At 38.4% G+C, this 16,646-nt stretch overlaps 1 protein-coding gene across 6 annotated transcripts; it reads right to left on the reverse strand.

Moving 5' to 3' along the window:
* Positions 1-1,446: 1,446 nt before the first annotated feature.
* LOC125254055 (AMP deaminase 3-like) lies at positions 1,447-16,530 on the reverse strand. Of its 6 annotated transcripts, none has more exons than XM_048168423.1 (16): positions 16,379-16,530; positions 15,573-15,677; positions 10,895-11,117; positions 10,617-10,794; positions 8,609-8,774; positions 8,146-8,365; positions 7,856-7,985; positions 7,572-7,766; positions 7,332-7,463; positions 7,052-7,215; positions 6,372-6,498; positions 5,755-5,918; positions 5,475-5,595; positions 2,939-3,112; positions 2,148-2,258; positions 1,447-1,993 (listed from the first exon to the last, which is right to left on the reverse strand). In XM_048168423.1, the coding sequence occupies exons 2-16, from the start codon at positions 15,628-15,630 to the stop codon at positions 1,817-1,819; spliced, it is 2,340 nt and encodes a 779-aa protein (XP_048024380.1). In that variant the 5' UTR covers positions 15,631-15,677; positions 16,379-16,530; the 3' UTR covers positions 1,447-1,816. The 6 variants fall into 6 exon arrangements, with proteins under 6 accessions (XP_048024380.1, XP_048024381.1, XP_048024384.1 ...); XM_048168424.1 differs by lacking the exon at positions 16,379-16,530 and adding an exon at positions 15,795-15,812; XM_048168427.1 differs by lacking the exons at positions 15,573-15,677; positions 16,379-16,530 and adding exons at positions 13,182-13,308; positions 14,746-14,868.
* Between the last annotated feature and the right edge of the window lie 116 nt (positions 16,531-16,646).

The raw sequence follows: 16,646 nt of genomic DNA on the forward strand, positions 1-16,646 counted from the left end.
CCTTATTCCCAAGTGACAGTGTTCATTGGGGGCAAGATGTCGTCATCATTAGGTGTCCAGGGTTATCAATGCGGTCAGGTAGCTCTAATTCGAGGTCATCTTATGCGGTCAGAAAATAATTCTTAGGCATCTGGGTTTTCCAATGTGGTCAGAGTAGCTATACTTAGGCATCAGGGCCCGGTTTTTCAAAAGTAATCCACTAGGATTTTGGATAACGGATTGGATCAAATCTTGAAAATGTGTTTTTCAAAAGAAAAAACGGATTACATAATCGGATTAGATCACGTAATCCAATCTTGGTTTTGATCCGGATCAAACCTTTAGTTTGGGTTTTTCAGAACTTTTTTGTAGGATTTGGATCACTTTGATCCAAAAAAACAGGATTAAACTGATCCCAACAGGGGGTAGGATTTCAAGGTGGATTCCAGGAGGAAAATGTAGTAAAACTTTAAAACTAGTCAAAAAATACAACATTTTTATCATGTAATATACATACACATTTTTATCTTGCTCTTGATTAGTTTAACTGTTAAAGTAATAAATTAAATGCAGACATTAGTCTACATATTTAGCCTTTCGGTAACCTACTCTAAAGTAAAAAGAAATTTTGGTGCCATAAAACAATCCCTAAACAGCTGTAAATATCCAACAAAAATATATTTAATTCAAAACCCATATTCTTTCTATCAACATGTCCCTTTAGGGCCTCCGTAGAGCACTGGAAATCCAGATTTGGTGATCCTGAATAGTTCCTATCCGGATCAGATTGATCCAATCCGATGTTGCTTTAAAAAACTGGCTCCAAAAGTAAGCTGGATTACGTGATCACGGATCGCAAAAAAGGATTACTAAATCCGGATCAATTTTATCCGGATTAAACCTTTTGAAAAACCGGGCCCAGGGGTTACCGACACGGTCAGAGTGGGAGTCACCTGAGGATAACATTGCAGGTGTCGGGGACACCTGGTTTAACTTGGTCAGGTGTGTAGGGGAATGTTCTATGTTTTCTTTCCTTCTTCTTGTGTAAATCTTGAATAATAAATTAAATATTTAGTTATATCTAGTTTGCTTGAAGGCTGTAACAGTTCCTACTACTTCCACTGGGCTGCAGTGTTGAGCAAATAAAGAATCATTTTTCTATTCATCTGGAATTTGAACTATAGACATAGTGAATTGATTCAGCAAGGCTTTTTTGACACCACTTTATTGACAAACATATGTAGCATTCAGGCATGTTTCAAGTGGCTCTTTAGAGGCCAAGCACCCATATATTATACAACATCCTTAAAAGAGTTTAACCTTCTCTGTAGGTGTACAAAATGGTGTACAAGTTCAAATACACAAGTCTATTCTGTGCCAAAAAATAAAAAGCCACCCAGCCCCAGAATCTGCTAACAAACTAGTTTATCAAGGCAAATTTTATCTCCAGTTCCTGTGCCTTACAAAAACATGTATCTGAACAAAAGAATACGTTGTTCAAGTGAGAAACCCGAAAACTCCCTTGTTTAGAAAAGGTAACAAAACAAAACATCATTTTCAGAAACCATGCAAATACTGAAACAGTTTATCAAAACATCCCATTTTTTAACGAGATATTTGACATTTGAGATAGGAAATTTATCCATAACCTACAAGGCACTATGGGAAGGGATATGCCCATATAAGGTATTAAGTCACATAGCTCCACATCTTGCTTCCTGAACAATGTATTTCCATAGCTCTTTTGTGCATCACCTGTAGCAAGATAAGGTTTTATGCTGGTGTCTGATCCACTCGTATGGACTCATGATCTACCCTATCTATCATCCTGCCATGTTTACGGGGCTTGTGCAGACAGCGCTTCTGACTTGACAGCATCCACTAGGAAGCTGAGCTCATTGCATAAAGTCTCGTGACGATAGGCCATACGGATCTGCGCCACATTTGTCCTGCGGATGTCATTACCCTCTGGTCCATCCTGTAGATAATTCTCACCCAGGAAGTGTTTCTTCTCCTGCAAGGGAAATCTAAATGTCAGCTTTTTATATATATATATGCAAGGGCATTAAATTTAGCATCGGAATGTGTTTAAAATTAGCACTGGAAGATTTTTCCGGGTTCAGTAGAAGTTAAGCCCAACCAACAGTATTTGTGGAGTGAGAAAGTACCTGATGAGACAGACCGCTCTGAAGCACACTATTTCTGGCGATCTCACACACATCACATGTGCTCAGTTTCCACAGTTGTGCTGCTATGGCGTACTCCTCCATCAAGGCCTCCTAAAGGTACATAAACAACACAGAATCACATCACCTGACTGCTCTAGACGATTGCACTCAAAGTAGATTAATAATTAACTCATTCAGTGTCAGCAGTGTTTGCTCTTGAGCGGCATGCGGAGCGCCACACTTTTGCAGGCCGTGATAAACCTGACGCTCGCCGAGATCGCTGCTCCTTTCAAGCAGAATCCCACCCAAGAGCAGCAGGTGGTTTCTTTTGACCCCATGAACATTAATGACTGGTTCACGCATGTGGTTTCTCCCATACTCCGGCGGTTCCTATTACATTTCTACAACAAAGATTTAACTCTATGCTTGACCTTCTCATTGGATTTCTGGTTATCTTTTTATGCATGCCCTGTACTTCAATGTCTGTCTGTCAAATGAAATGTTCTCTTTGTGTATTTCAGATAGATGCACTGGTGGTTCTCTCCCCCAGACAGACAGCTGAACTGATAGTTGAGGATTTTGCAGGTCTCCCAGAGAAAAACGTCATCATAAACATGGTCTTTGATCACATCTTGGTTCCACCTGAAGACCGTGGTCTACTTGAGATGCTCGGATATCTCATTGTACTTGCTGGCGAGGTAAGAGCATCTCCGCCAAAGACTGTCTGTCTGTGGACAGATTTCAGCACATATAAAAGGTTTGCATCATTCCCATTAACTGCTTTCCCTGACCTTTGTGTAGTGGAACTGTAATGGGTCATCTGTGGAGAGGGACACACACAGGCCCTTTTGCAGGAACTCCCTGAGGGGATTCTTGGAATACTCCAGGAACAGGCTGTTGTTGCTGAGTGGAGACATGGCAATGGGCACCTGGGCCAAGTAAAACAGGTACTGCAGCACGGGACTCTGTGTTGAGAAATTAACAAGAACAAATGTTAAACCACAAGAAAAGACAATATCAATATCTCTTTTTGTTTGTTTGTTGTTGAATTACCCCATTCTTAAAAACTTACAGGGCTCAACAATAATAAAGATGGCCAGTTGACAGAACTGTCACTTGTCCTATTAGGTCATTGCATCTTACATTTTTTGTCAAGTTGAATGACTTAGTATGTTTCGCCATCTGTGCCATTATTTTCCAGCAAAAAAAAAAAAAAGTTTATTGGTAATGTCTCTAATAACTGTATTTTTTTAAATAACCCAAAAATAAATGTTATAAAACGGATAGTTCCGGCCCTTGATTCTGACTGGATAAAACCGCGTTCGAAGCCGTTGTAAAATTCCCGCAAACATACAGCTGACCACATTACATAAATATCGCTGCGCCACTGAGGCCCCGTTTACACTAGTGCGTTTTTGTTTTAAAACGCATACGTTTTGCTACGGTTACGCCTGTCGTTTACTCTACGCCGGCATTTTCGAACCTCGAAATCGGAGACTTTCGAAAACGCTACAGAGCCCGTTTTAGTTTGAAAACGGCGGGGTTGCGTTTCAGTGTAAACGTACCAAAACTGAGACTTTTGAAAACGATGGCATGGCTGCACACATTCACTCTGACGACCATGTAAACAATAACATGGAGACTGAACTGCAATATTTGTTGGCTTTGTTGTCATTTTTAGCAGGCATTGTGCCGTTAAACTCAGCATATTTTTAATACTGCAGCTGTCTACATGTGCAAGAGGCAACTGTGTGGCATGTGCATGCCCAGTGTGCGTGAACAGTCATGTGACATGCATTTTCGGCCGTGTAGTGTAGACCAGACGGAGATCGTTTCTGAAACGCTGTGGAAACTCCAGACGAGGATCATTTTCATTTTAAAACGCCGTTTTAAAACAAAAAAGCACTAGTGTAAACGGGGCCTGAATGTGTATGTTGCTGCATCAGTCTTGACAATGTAAACATGTTTGTTCTCTATTGATTTTGTTAATTGAAGCTGCATTATATAGAAGAGTATTGTGAGAGAGAGAGCGTGACCGAGTGTATTACCTGCATTCAAATTTAGCATTTTCCTTCAGGTCAGTCCTATGTTCATTAAAAAAAAAAAATCCGGATTCCCCATAGAGACAGAGCGACACGCGTCATAATCTGAAGACCACGCCCACCGGGGGGGAAAACAATCCAACCGTCTCCATTGACTTTGTATTGCGTGAGGCTGCCTCTTTGTCTTTTCTGACTTATTACAAAAAACAGAACAATGTCTAAAAGCTGCTGTGTGACAAGGTGTACAGCTAACAAGCTAAAAAACCCAGAAATAAGTTTTTATAAGCTGTCGATCCCAAAAAATGAATGTTTAAGGACATAAAAGTGGATACAGGCAGTGAGACAGAGCGCAAATGGTCATAATTACTTTAAGAAATACACTGGAGGGGGTCGTAATCGGCGACAACATATGCTAAACAAACCAACAAAAACAAACCATTCATTATTTTTTACCATGTCAAAGAATTATTTCACCTGTCGCCGATTACGTTCCCCTCCAATGCATTTCTTATAGTAATATGACCCGTTGCTCTCTGTCTCACTGCCTGTATCCACTTTTATGTCCTTAAACATTCGTTTTTGGGGGTCGACAGCTTATAAAAACTTATTTCTGGGTTTTTTAAGTTTGTTAGCTGTACACCTTGTCACACAGCAGCTTTTAGACATTGTTCTGTTTTTTGTAATAAGTCAGAAAAGACAAGGAGGCAGCCTCACGCAATACAAACTCAATGGAGACGGTTGGATTGTTTTCCCCCCCGGTGGGCGTGGCTTTCAGATTAACATAAATGCGCTCTGTCTCTATGCCCTGCTGATACTGACAGCTCTAGTTAAAGCATTTGTCATTTGTGTCTTGTTCCGTGTTCACAACAAGTTTCAATATCTTTGCGACTGAGTGACTCACTCATAAAGACAATCTTTGCCGCCATCTAATGGCGTAATAATGTAATTTCTGTTGCTGTTCACGGTCAGGGACTATTTTTTCCAGCGGAAGGAAGCCTTTTAATGATTTTACTTCATGAAAGTTGCATTGATACATATTTTTTGGCGTTAATATTTGTATTGTGTGGTAACCGTTTTATAAAAGCAATAAGCCCTGTGAAGCCATGGTTTACAGTGAATTTATAACAGCTAAGGGGGTTTTCCGCTCCGCGTCGTGCCTAACAATGCCCCTTAGCTGTTATAAATTCACCATAAACCATGGCTTCACGGGGCTTTTTGCTTTATTAAATAATTAAATGTAAAAACGATACATTTGATGTGTATATAATTAGTTTTAGAGACTGACCTTCTTCAGATTGAGTCCGTGAGAGATGTTGTCAGCTGTGAGGAAGGCTGACACCAGATGGGTGATGGATCCTGCCTCGCCACAGTGAGGACGGAACTGGAAGGTATTGAGACCACGTTCCCTGAAAAAAAAAACATTTTCACTATTTAACATGGCTTGGGATTTAAATTAAAAAGCTTTTGGCTACATTTCAGGGGAACAGCTTGTCTTCATTAGTTTGTTTTGTGAAGACAATGGGATGTAATGCTGAAATCAGAGCTTGATCTTTATAGTGACTTACTTTCGTAGGTTGTTGAGGACCATGATGTTTGCATACATGTGGAAGAGGTAGTAAGTGTATGGTGGGTTTTCCTCCATGGTCCACTCTTCTGGTTTTGGACTCTTATAGGTGAATAAGTGATCACTGTGTTTGGACTCATCATCCACACTGTCGAACCCTGTCACCTGCAGAAAAAAAAAGATTTTTTGACATCTTTTCACAGCAATGATTTGCCCTCATTTTCCTTAAAGGTTGTTTCTTCATATTTACATAAAGACTGATCAGGCTGTTCTAATAATAGACAAGACATTTGGGTGGGGTGTGTGTGGGGGGGGAGGGGGAGGGGGGATCAACCACACAATAATGACATAACTGACTTGGACGTAGTTCAAAACATATCCGTTTTCTGTGATTTTATTGTGTGTGACAATTTTACGTGATCTCATATTCATCTGAGAACCATTTAATTGTTCATGAGGGATTGAAATCTTGATTCCCTGGTAAAATGACTGTTTTGTGGTTAAGCTGTTAATTGCACTGTTGGTGTTAAAATGTTCTATTGTGGCATGAATGTGCTCTGACTGGTCTTGCCAGCTCAGGATAAAAGAATAAGCTCACAACTCTGATGAAGCACTTACATGTTTCAGGAAGACATGCGTTTCTTTGTGCTTCTGAGGGTTAACAGTGGCCTGAAACAGTGGGAGGAAGATGTTCTCTAGCATCTTGGCGAAGTTGGGAACAATCTTCTTTGATCTGAAAATGTCACTAAAAACAAAGTATACAAGTCAAGAATATTTGCTTTTAGAAATATTGGATATTAATTTTAAGCAAGTAGGAGCAGAAACGTTGCATGGGTATATGTTGCAGGGTTGTGCCATTAGAATTGAATAGAGAATGCCTTTGAAATTCATTTTAATTTAGGAATCAGAATGATTTTTTTTTTTTTTTTAAATACTCAATTCCTGGAGCACCACAGACCTGAAGAGTTTAGTTCCAACCCTGTTCCAACAAGCAATCCTGCCTAGTTTTCAAATAAGCCTGAAGGATTTGATGAGCTGGATCAGGTATGTTTAATTAGGGTTGAAGCTAAAACTGAGTTTTGCATCTCTGTCATACAGTGACGCACTCTTTTATTTATCAGTGTTTGATTTTGCAAAGGGACACATTTCTGTTTAACCACACTGAGTAGAGACAACCTGTACTTCAGTAAACAGTATAGATAACTTCAAATAGAGCCCATCACTGTTTGCAGATTATTGCTGGACAGTGACAAGAGATGCTCAAGCAGTCACAAGAGTTACATTAGAAAATGACTTACTAAATCCTGGGCACCTGTATGATCCATCTCATGTTAGGGGAGTATAACTTTTGATTGATAAACCATTTGGACAGACTGTCCCACTCTTCAGGGGCTCGGCCATAAATTGAGAGACGGGGTTCTGCATGCTGATATTTACTCTCCTCCAGGTCATGAGCAACCTCCTGTACAACAGGAACAACGGGAATGATTGTTTCCCACTTAAGAAAATAATCTGTTTGCTCTGACAGTTATAGTTACTTTTATCTTATGTATCAGCGTGCGAGTTATTCAATTTTACCTTGATGAGACGAGCAAAATATTCTCCATTGATGTAGTTGTCACTTTTGATGTAGATCTCTCGGAGCTCACTAGCACCCACTGGGTTGTATTTGGAATTGAATTTATCAAAGCGATGAAAGGTTTGTCTGCCCTGTAACAAACAATAGAGCAACTTCTTTATTGCGGCAAGATCTATTCTGCAGGGAAATGTAGCATAAAAGCATTATTTGGAAGTCCTGAGGTTATCTGAAATACGTACCGCGTGTACATCTAATGAGTCTACTGTGAGATCGTAAGGGTCCATTTTCAGATTGTCAAACACCTGTTTGAGGGTGAGCTTCTTTCCGTTCTTCTCCAGCACCACTCGCTCCGCTTCTGTCTTATAGGTGTCCTGGATGAACTTCAGAAGATGCTTCTGGTTCATGCAGGCAGCTGCGTGAATGTGCGTATCAACCTGAATATTCACATATATGTACATTTAGAAGTGTCTTTATGCAGTAAATTATGTAAATATTAGTGTTTATGCCACTTTATTTAAAATACCTTTCTGACATTGTAGAAGTCTCTGTGAGGAACGCATTTCAGTTCCTTTAACTCGGCCATCTCGTTCAGCATTTCATGTAGTTGGAACTTGGACATCAGGAAGTTGAGCCTTCTGTGACAATAGGTCTTCCTATAAAAGAGAATATTGCCCCTAAATGTATTTCCTTTTTTCTCTGAATTTCATCTAGCATTATTATTATTTAAGCAACAGATGCATGCAGTGTTATACATTTTGAATGTGAGATAGTATTATGATTTCCAGAGGAGAAATATAACATAACCGAACTCACGTTGGTCCGTCTGCAATCATGGCAAGGACGTGGCTCAAGTCAATAGCAAAAGTTTCCAAGTCAGGATATGGCAAGCTCCGCGGCTGATCCTGTTTTAAGGCATCCTCATTATCATAGACATATATGATTCCATCTTTCATCCTCAGGGAGTAGTTCAGATTCTGTGGGAGGTCTTCCATACTGTAGGGATCCTCACCCTCATTTAGAGGGGGGCAGATATCTGTTGCCATGGAAAAAAAAAATATGGTAGTGCTGATGAATACTAATGTCATATTATATTTATGTCCTGATATAAATAGAAACAGGACTAGTTGTGTTTAGTATCACTTTCCCAAACCTAATAAACACCCTACAGTCTTTGAGACATAATACTAAAGATTTAGGACAATAATTTCTCACTTATGCTTCAAAGCTGTTGTCTTTGAACAGTTCATTTATTGGTGCATGAACTGCCATGACATACCTGGAAGCACTTCATCCTCCTCACTCCAATCCTCATTATTGGTACTCCTTAGAAACTTGGCTGTGATCCTAGGGAAGCGGTGATATGCCAGCCGGGAATATTTTTCTCTGATGAAGAGTGCTGTCAGCAGAGTTTTTGCTGCCTGCTCATAGTCCTCGACTGTTATCTGTCAGAAGTAATCATTTGTCAGTGATTCATTTTCTCAGCTTTTAGGAGTACAGCATATATACTAGTGTTCAAAAGTCAAAGGTTGTTAAGAGTCTCTTATGTTCACCAAGGCTGCATTTACTTGATCATAAATACAGTAAAAAACAGTAATATTGTGAAATATTATATAACTTTTCTAATTTATTCTTGTGATGGCAAAACTGATTTATTTTATCAGCCATTACTCCAGTTTTCAATGTCACATGATCCTTCAGAAATCATTCTAATATGCAAGTTTGGTGCTCAAGAAACTTATTATCAATGTTAAAAACAGTTGTGCTGATTAATATTTTTGTGGAAACCACATTTTCAGCATTCTTTGATTAAAGGTGCAGTATGTAGGATTTCTGTCCGCTAGAGGTCGCTAGAGGCCTATTCAAAACAAAGGCGTAGCTTGATGACGCCAAGTTTGAGCGTGGAATCTTGGGACATGTGGTCTTCACCTCAACGAACGGTGCAAAAGAATTGGGATAGGACTCGGGAAGAAATCATGTTCATGGATGCGATTATTAACGTTACTGTAGTATGAAGCAGAGCAGGACCGAGTGTTGTGGGAGCTGAATGAGGCCGCTGGAGCGATTGCACAACACACGCTTCATGAGCAGCAGAACTTTTATTATGACACAGTCGCTTTCGCTTTTCTGGTCATGAGTATGAGGTAATGCAGCTCTGTTTAACATATTAGATACATTTGAGTGTGTTGAAAATTATGTTATAACATTACTCTGTGCGTTCGCTCAGTGGCTGCTGTGAGACACTTGTTTAAGACACTGCAGTAAGCTAGATAAATTTTAGAATACGATATTAAATGCTGGATGGCTTGTGTTGATAAATGGCATGCATTTCATTTTAAAACGTATTGTATGATGGAGAAAATTCTGTATTACTGTTACTAAAAATAAAGCTGCATCTGATTATGCTATGTTAGCTACTTGACAAAATAGTGTTTTTCTCTGAGACATAGTAAAGCACGGTACTTGCAAAAAAAATAAATAAATAAAATTCAAGAAAATTTAATTTAAACAATAAGACTAAACGTGTTGAGCTATATAACAATTAGTTTTCTGTCTATAAATATATCAAAACAGTTGTTCCCTTGTCTTTTAAAACGTGTAATATATTAAAGTGTCTTTGGTGTTTCAATAGTTTTTACAAAATAAAACCAGAAAGTCTGTTCATCAAACATTAATCATTGCCACACCTCTACTGGTCATACAAATAATAACTGAATTGGTGTCACACAGGTGTGACTTGCTTGTCCTTTTTTTTTAACATAATTAATAGCTGTTTGGCTCAAATTAAATGCCCAGCCCTGTTTATTAACTCTTGAACTGGCTGTTATATATTATATTATATTATATAATATTATATTATATTATATTATATTATACATAATTATATATCTTATTATGTATAATATGCTACTATTTAATATATAATATTTAAGATATTTGTGTGTGTCTGTGTTTTTGTGACATATCAGGACACAAATTTGTATAATGACATGGGTGTGACATATGTATTACAAGGAGAGGGTGACTTATGAGGACATAACCCTATGTACCCATTTTCCAAAAGGTTTATAAATAATACAGAATGAGTTTTTGTGATAAAGTAAAAATGTGCACAGTTTTCTGTGATGGGTAGGTTTAGGTGTAGGGCGATAGAAAATACAGTTTGTACAGTATAAAAACCATTACACCTATGGAATGTCCCCCCAATTCACAAAAACAAACCTGTGTGTGTGTGTGTGTGTGTGTGTGTGTGTGTGTGTGTGTGTGTGTAATCATTTGCCTCCTACCCCTGCACAGTAGTCTCCACTGATGGTGACCCTCTGGAATTCAGGGATATTGACTGGCATAGGGCCTGTGGGTGTGGAAGGGGTCAGCAGTGGTGAAATCACAGACATAGCCCAATCTGGAGCGACAGGGATTTGCAAGGAAATTGATTGGGATCGCATCAGCTTGAAACTCTGTTTCCTAGAATGGGGCATAAAGAATAAGAAATACATGTTGAATATCACATTAATGCAAACTGCTGATTAGTTCTTCAACCTGTGCCACATTTGAGTTCACTGACCTCTTGACAGATTTCTCTGACATCTGCTCCTGAATCTCTTTGCGTAGCTCCCACTCCTTGGCCTGATGCAAGCCAATGGGACAGTCCTCAGGAACAGTGAACATGGACAAGGTGTTCTTACTTTCTTCTTCCTTCAGAGCTGAAGCGTACACTTTCTCAGCCATGAGTCGAACTTTCTCATCCACCTCTTGGAGAGAGATCTTGGTGAACTGACGAGGCATTTCTGCAAGGAGTGGTGCCATCAGAATAAATGTTAGTTCTTTCTGCTAGTAGTCAATGTTCTTCATCAGGTGTAAGGACAGCTTGTTATGTACATGGTGCACATTTGTTTAAAGTATTCTAGGAACTTCCATTACTTTGGGCTGTACTCAATCTATGATCACAAGCCTATATCTATTCCACAATATCCCTTACTGGGTCAAATGAGACTGGAAAGCATACTGTGTGTACTTGTGTTATGACTGAATTACCAACATGATGCCAAAACCTGATAACTGAGACTCATGCTTTGAAATGAATGACATGGCACTATTAGTTTGCCTATTGTTTGTAATATTTTGGCTAAGAATTTATTTGCTGCATTTTGCCAACATGTAAAACCATTATTGAAGGTGGTAAAATAAACCGGAGGTAATTATGTGTACTTGTAAATCATGCCAGTTTTGCAACTTCACAAATCATGGTTATAAACATGTCCTCAAGTATCCGTCCACACAGTTCAGGTTTCACTCTGCATCTTGTGCCTTGGTCTTAGTCAGGTATCATTGAGGTTAACTAAGTTTCTGTCCTATTAGAGACCACGCGAGGTCAGTCACTGGATTCCCAAAGTGTCAGACCAGTTGTTGTTGTTGTGTCCTCTGGCAGAAAACTACACATGGCGCACAGCAAGCATTCCTTCACTTACTTGGTTGGCAATCACAATTAGGCACAATCACAAAGTTAGGCACAATCACGAAGAATGAACCACAAGGACAGGGGAAGTAATGTACATATATATATATATATTATTCACAATAATGCATTCATGTTTGTAATAAAGCATGTTAAATATGTTCTTTCAATATAACACAATGCATGCACAACCAGCACCGTGAAGCAGAAGTATATGCAGCACATTTACAAAGTGTAAACTTGTGGTTTAGTTTTACATGCAACACTAAGAAAAGGCAAAGTGTCTTGTTTTCAAACTGATGTCTAGGTCTACAGAAAATCTGAGACTTTACTAAATGTACTTTTTAAGGCTTTCAAAGTTGATAATGCAAGACATAAATTAAATGCAGTATTTTTAACACATTTACAGAATTTAATATTATTATGGTTTCATTCTGCTTTAGAAAAAAATCATGAAAATAATAAATTTTATTCAATTGTCAGCCCTAGTTGTAAACGGTAAGAAATAAATTTTTAAAAATCTGGTTATTTTTAGGTTTATATAATATTATCCTACTGTCAACTTAATACAAAGTAAATATTTAGTGACAATGATTTAATACTGGAAACAACATGTTGTCTTAAGCCGCGCACACACTTAACGATTGTAAGGCCGATTATGAAATTGATACTTATAAATTGATACTTATGACTGATCGCGCTCAAACGCGTCCAGTCAGAGCCAGTTGCGTTCAGTCCGCGATTACAGTCGGTGTTCAAATTCCATGTGTGAGTATATAAATCAGCTCCAGTTGAAGGAAACAATCAGTATGTGTGTTCAGTTCAGTCTTAGAATGTTTCAGCTAATCGTTAGGTGTGTCCCCGGCTTTAGTAATATGATGCTTATCATTTTCCTCACTCAGTATAAATGTTTATTTTATTGAATAAATGATATAGCTGCCATTATATTTTTGGAAGGGGATCATCATATTTTAGAGTCCTTGACATCAAAAAGTTTGAAGACCCCTGTCATGCAGCATGCTTTTTGGCATTTGAAAATTTCAAAAAAAAAAAATAATAATACTGGATAAGTGTAATAATGAATCGAATTTTTGAATTTTTCTCAAAGCATCTCACATATGTTTTTTCAGGGCTTGTCCAGTGGTTTTTGTCTCTAGTCACAGTTAACCTCACCTCCACCCTTCCTCCATTCACAGACAGACTCCCTGTGCTATCAAAACTACATTTGCATCCTGTCCAGTAGGTTATAGTTTCATATCAGTTGCCATGCCTTGGCCACCTTTCTATTTCATATCACACCAGATATGACATCTATTTAAACTAGACTCAGTGCTTATACAGCATGGAAATGTAGGTCAGGCCAATCCCTATAAACAGCAAGATTGTTGACTTCCACCTGTGTTGAAATGTAACTGGATATTCCACTGCACTGTCAACAGTCCACAGGCCTTCGATACAGACGCTTGACAAGCCTGTCAGATGGATGATTCCAGGCTACTCCCAGCCCTGCCCATCTAGGAAACCTAGATAGACAAACTTCTAGAATAGCTGTGTCTTACACATGGAAGTAAACCACTCAGGTTTATAGCTTAATAAAATCAATCATATAGATTTTTACTGTAATCATATAGATTTTTATACAGTATGTATATACAGTAATATTTTATTACAATATTTCTTTTTCCTTTAAGACATGGTGTAAATTGATTACATATAAAAATCATATATAGAATAATGCATGTATATCTAAATGATTGCCAAAGGAATTGTTTACTTTGATTATACACACACACACACACACACACACTATTACAAATATTATTTTATAAATCTATTTATAAATAAATATAAATATATTTATAAATATATTTTAAGTTAAAATCAATTATATTATTTATAATTGATTTTACCCAATACATCAGAGTAAACAATTCTTTTAACCCATTGAAAATGCCATTTGTGTCAGATAAATTGTGAACTGACCTATTGTTTAATGCATGCAACCAACATGTCACCTTTCAATTGAAGAAAAGTTAGCCAATATCTAATCTTTTGACTGTCACTGACCCCTATTATTCTGCTTGACCAATCCTAATGTACACAATGTTGGGATATACACTTTCTCTTACCTTCTTTAGCTATTTTTGCCATGGTTTTACTGGATCTCTGTGTTTGGACTCTCTATTTTCCTGTTGCTTTATAACTGTGGTCTTCAGTTCTAGGTCTTATCTTGTCTATGAAGCAGCTTCAGTGTTTTCCAGTCTTGAGTATCCCGCTCCCCCCTATTTAAAGTGTCTGACAACATCATTTCAGCAGAAAGCCCTGGCTGATGTCACAACAAGCTGCGAGCTGAACTTGAGACCCTTCTACATGCTGGCATGTTCTGGAGCTTACGAGCTGTCAGGGTAATTTCCCACCCCGCTGTTTGTTTTTTTTTTTTATAAGGGTATAACATTGTCTTGGTTCTAGAGCTATAGAATAATGCATTAGCTCACTCATGTTCCAGTAACATTACTGAACCTTTAAAGACAGGCTGCATATGCTATCATATACAATGTATACAGCATTGAAAACAGGTCGTTTGGGTCATTCGCAGTCACAACCTTAGCAACTTCATGTATAACAGCTCAACCTGATTTAAACCAGCCCACACTATGCCCTACCCATGCACAGGTTACTCCTTAAGTCAACAAAACTCATGTGCCTCCAGTATACTGTACATCCAGTATTATTAGCAAGCGTCTGGAAAGCACACGCTGAAACGCACACGACCCAGAGGAATACTCTGTTCCATAATGTCCTAATCAGCCTTCACACGTCCCCATGGCTGAAGTTACACTCACCTAATTTTGCCGAACCTTGAAATGAGCATCGAATAGCCTTAGGCTTAAAGTAAATGAAACACACCAGCTCAGCACACTGTGTAAAGAAACTCCAGTGCGAGAAATGCATTTATTTACCTGCGTTTTGAGAAGGTCAGGCTATCACAGTGTCTCAGAGAAAGTAGAAGGGGTGACAGGCAGGATAGCTCTGTTTATTTGATCACGTCTATTAAATCCGTGTCTCCTCTGACCTTTCCTAATTTGTAGGGAAACAACTGAGAGAAGCTGAACTCCACCCTGCAGCGTAGCACTGGCTCCATACCTGCCTCTGCCCCCTCCCCTTACCTCACATATCAGATACGGAAGAGACTTACTTTCATTTTGACATAGAAGTTGAGCCCACATTGTGCCATACATTTGCAGTATGCTTCTTGTTTTGTAGTATTTGGTTAAAATTGACTTTAAAAAAAAAGTGTAAACCATTAAATTACAGTGCCATCATTCACATAGAGTTATTTTAAATAGCACATAATGGAGTCAAATGTAATGCATGCCAAATCATCGCATTTATAATAAGGCTTTCTTTGGTTTTAAATGAAAACGGAAATATTTTGCACTTTGTGTGTTTAATGATTGCACAAGTCATCGAGCTTGGCATGAGAAAATTGCTTCATTGCAAAGAGGTTATTTATAGAACTGTGCAGCGCCCTTTTGATAGAGCACTTTATGACATGCTTGCAAAGAATGTTGAGGACACCTTGTCATGCTATACTTTTAACCTACTTTGATTGTGTGACAACACCAGACAATACATCTGCATGCCAGCTTTTAGGAGTTTGTGCAGTGAACCGGCACATTAAACATACAAGCCTTTTACAAAGACAAAAGTGACAAAAAAATGCATATTGCGCAAGACAACATAAAGCACTGAGATACAGTATTATCATATACCGTGCCAAACTTACCCCTCGGAAAGTTGGACGTTGATTGTTGCTTGCACAGGGGGGTTCCTTTTTTACTCATTTTGTACAGCGTAGAAGATGCAACACGATCTGTAGTAAAAGTTCCACCTGAGAGACAGAAGTAAACTCCTCATGTTCTTAAAATGCATTGCAGGAATTAAAAATTCCACAATAAAACACCATGATTCATTTTATAAGAATACTACAGCAACATGGGCCGTTTACCTCTTAGCAAGCTGGTGAAAGCTAACTGTGTGGTTTCCAAAAACAGGAAAAGGAAATTCCTACGTAGGCCAACTAACAATGATCTAATGAACACTACTTCTGCTACATCAAATCCAAAAGCAAAACACAGTAGTTTATGTTATTTTCTAGTGTGTTGATTAATTATCATGAGCACTTCATGTGAGCATATGCAACATTTTCTGGTGTTTTAGGGTGAAACAGCTCCTGATAAATGCTAGAATGTTGTTAGCTGTCATCTTAGCTTATCTACAAAACCACAAACAGCATGCAGTTCTGAATAAGGAAATACCTCAATGTTTACAAAAATGCCACACCCCTGGTAAAACTCTACCATGTTTAATCTTTCTATTTTATAAAGAAACATATGTAAATAATTCAAGAGACAGAGTAAGAAAATAATGTAGATGAACTACAGAGAAGCAGTAATGGAACAGCAGGTTCAGACTGCAACAGGTTCAGACCTGCAGGAGATGCTTGAAAGAGGCCACAGTTTACTCTACAGTGGTAAGCCAACAGCCAAAGGGTTAGTAAACATTGTTTTAAAGAGATATGAACAAACTCACCTTCTGTCTTCAGACCTCTGTTTGTTCTCCTTTAAGTTTTTCTGTCTCTGTCTCTATGTGTGTGTGTGTGTGTGTGTGTGAGTGTGACAGTGCTCTGAGAGATTATGCTGTGCTCAGAAGTGCAATACTCACTGGGTGTGAAGATAGGCTAAATGCCTCAAGTCTCTTGCAAGCTGCATCTAAAGAGAAAAAAATGTCACAGCACTTAACCCTTTCAGTGCTGATGATAGGGAACCTTGATCTTAGATTTGAATCTTGTACGGTGTGT

Source organism: Megalobrama amblycephala, linkage group LG19 (genome assembly GCF_018812025.1).
Source record: "Megalobrama amblycephala isolate DHTTF-2021 linkage group LG19, ASM1881202v1, whole genome shotgun sequence".
NCBI classification, from domain to species: domain Eukaryota; kingdom Metazoa; phylum Chordata; class Actinopteri; order Cypriniformes; family Xenocyprididae; genus Megalobrama; species Megalobrama amblycephala.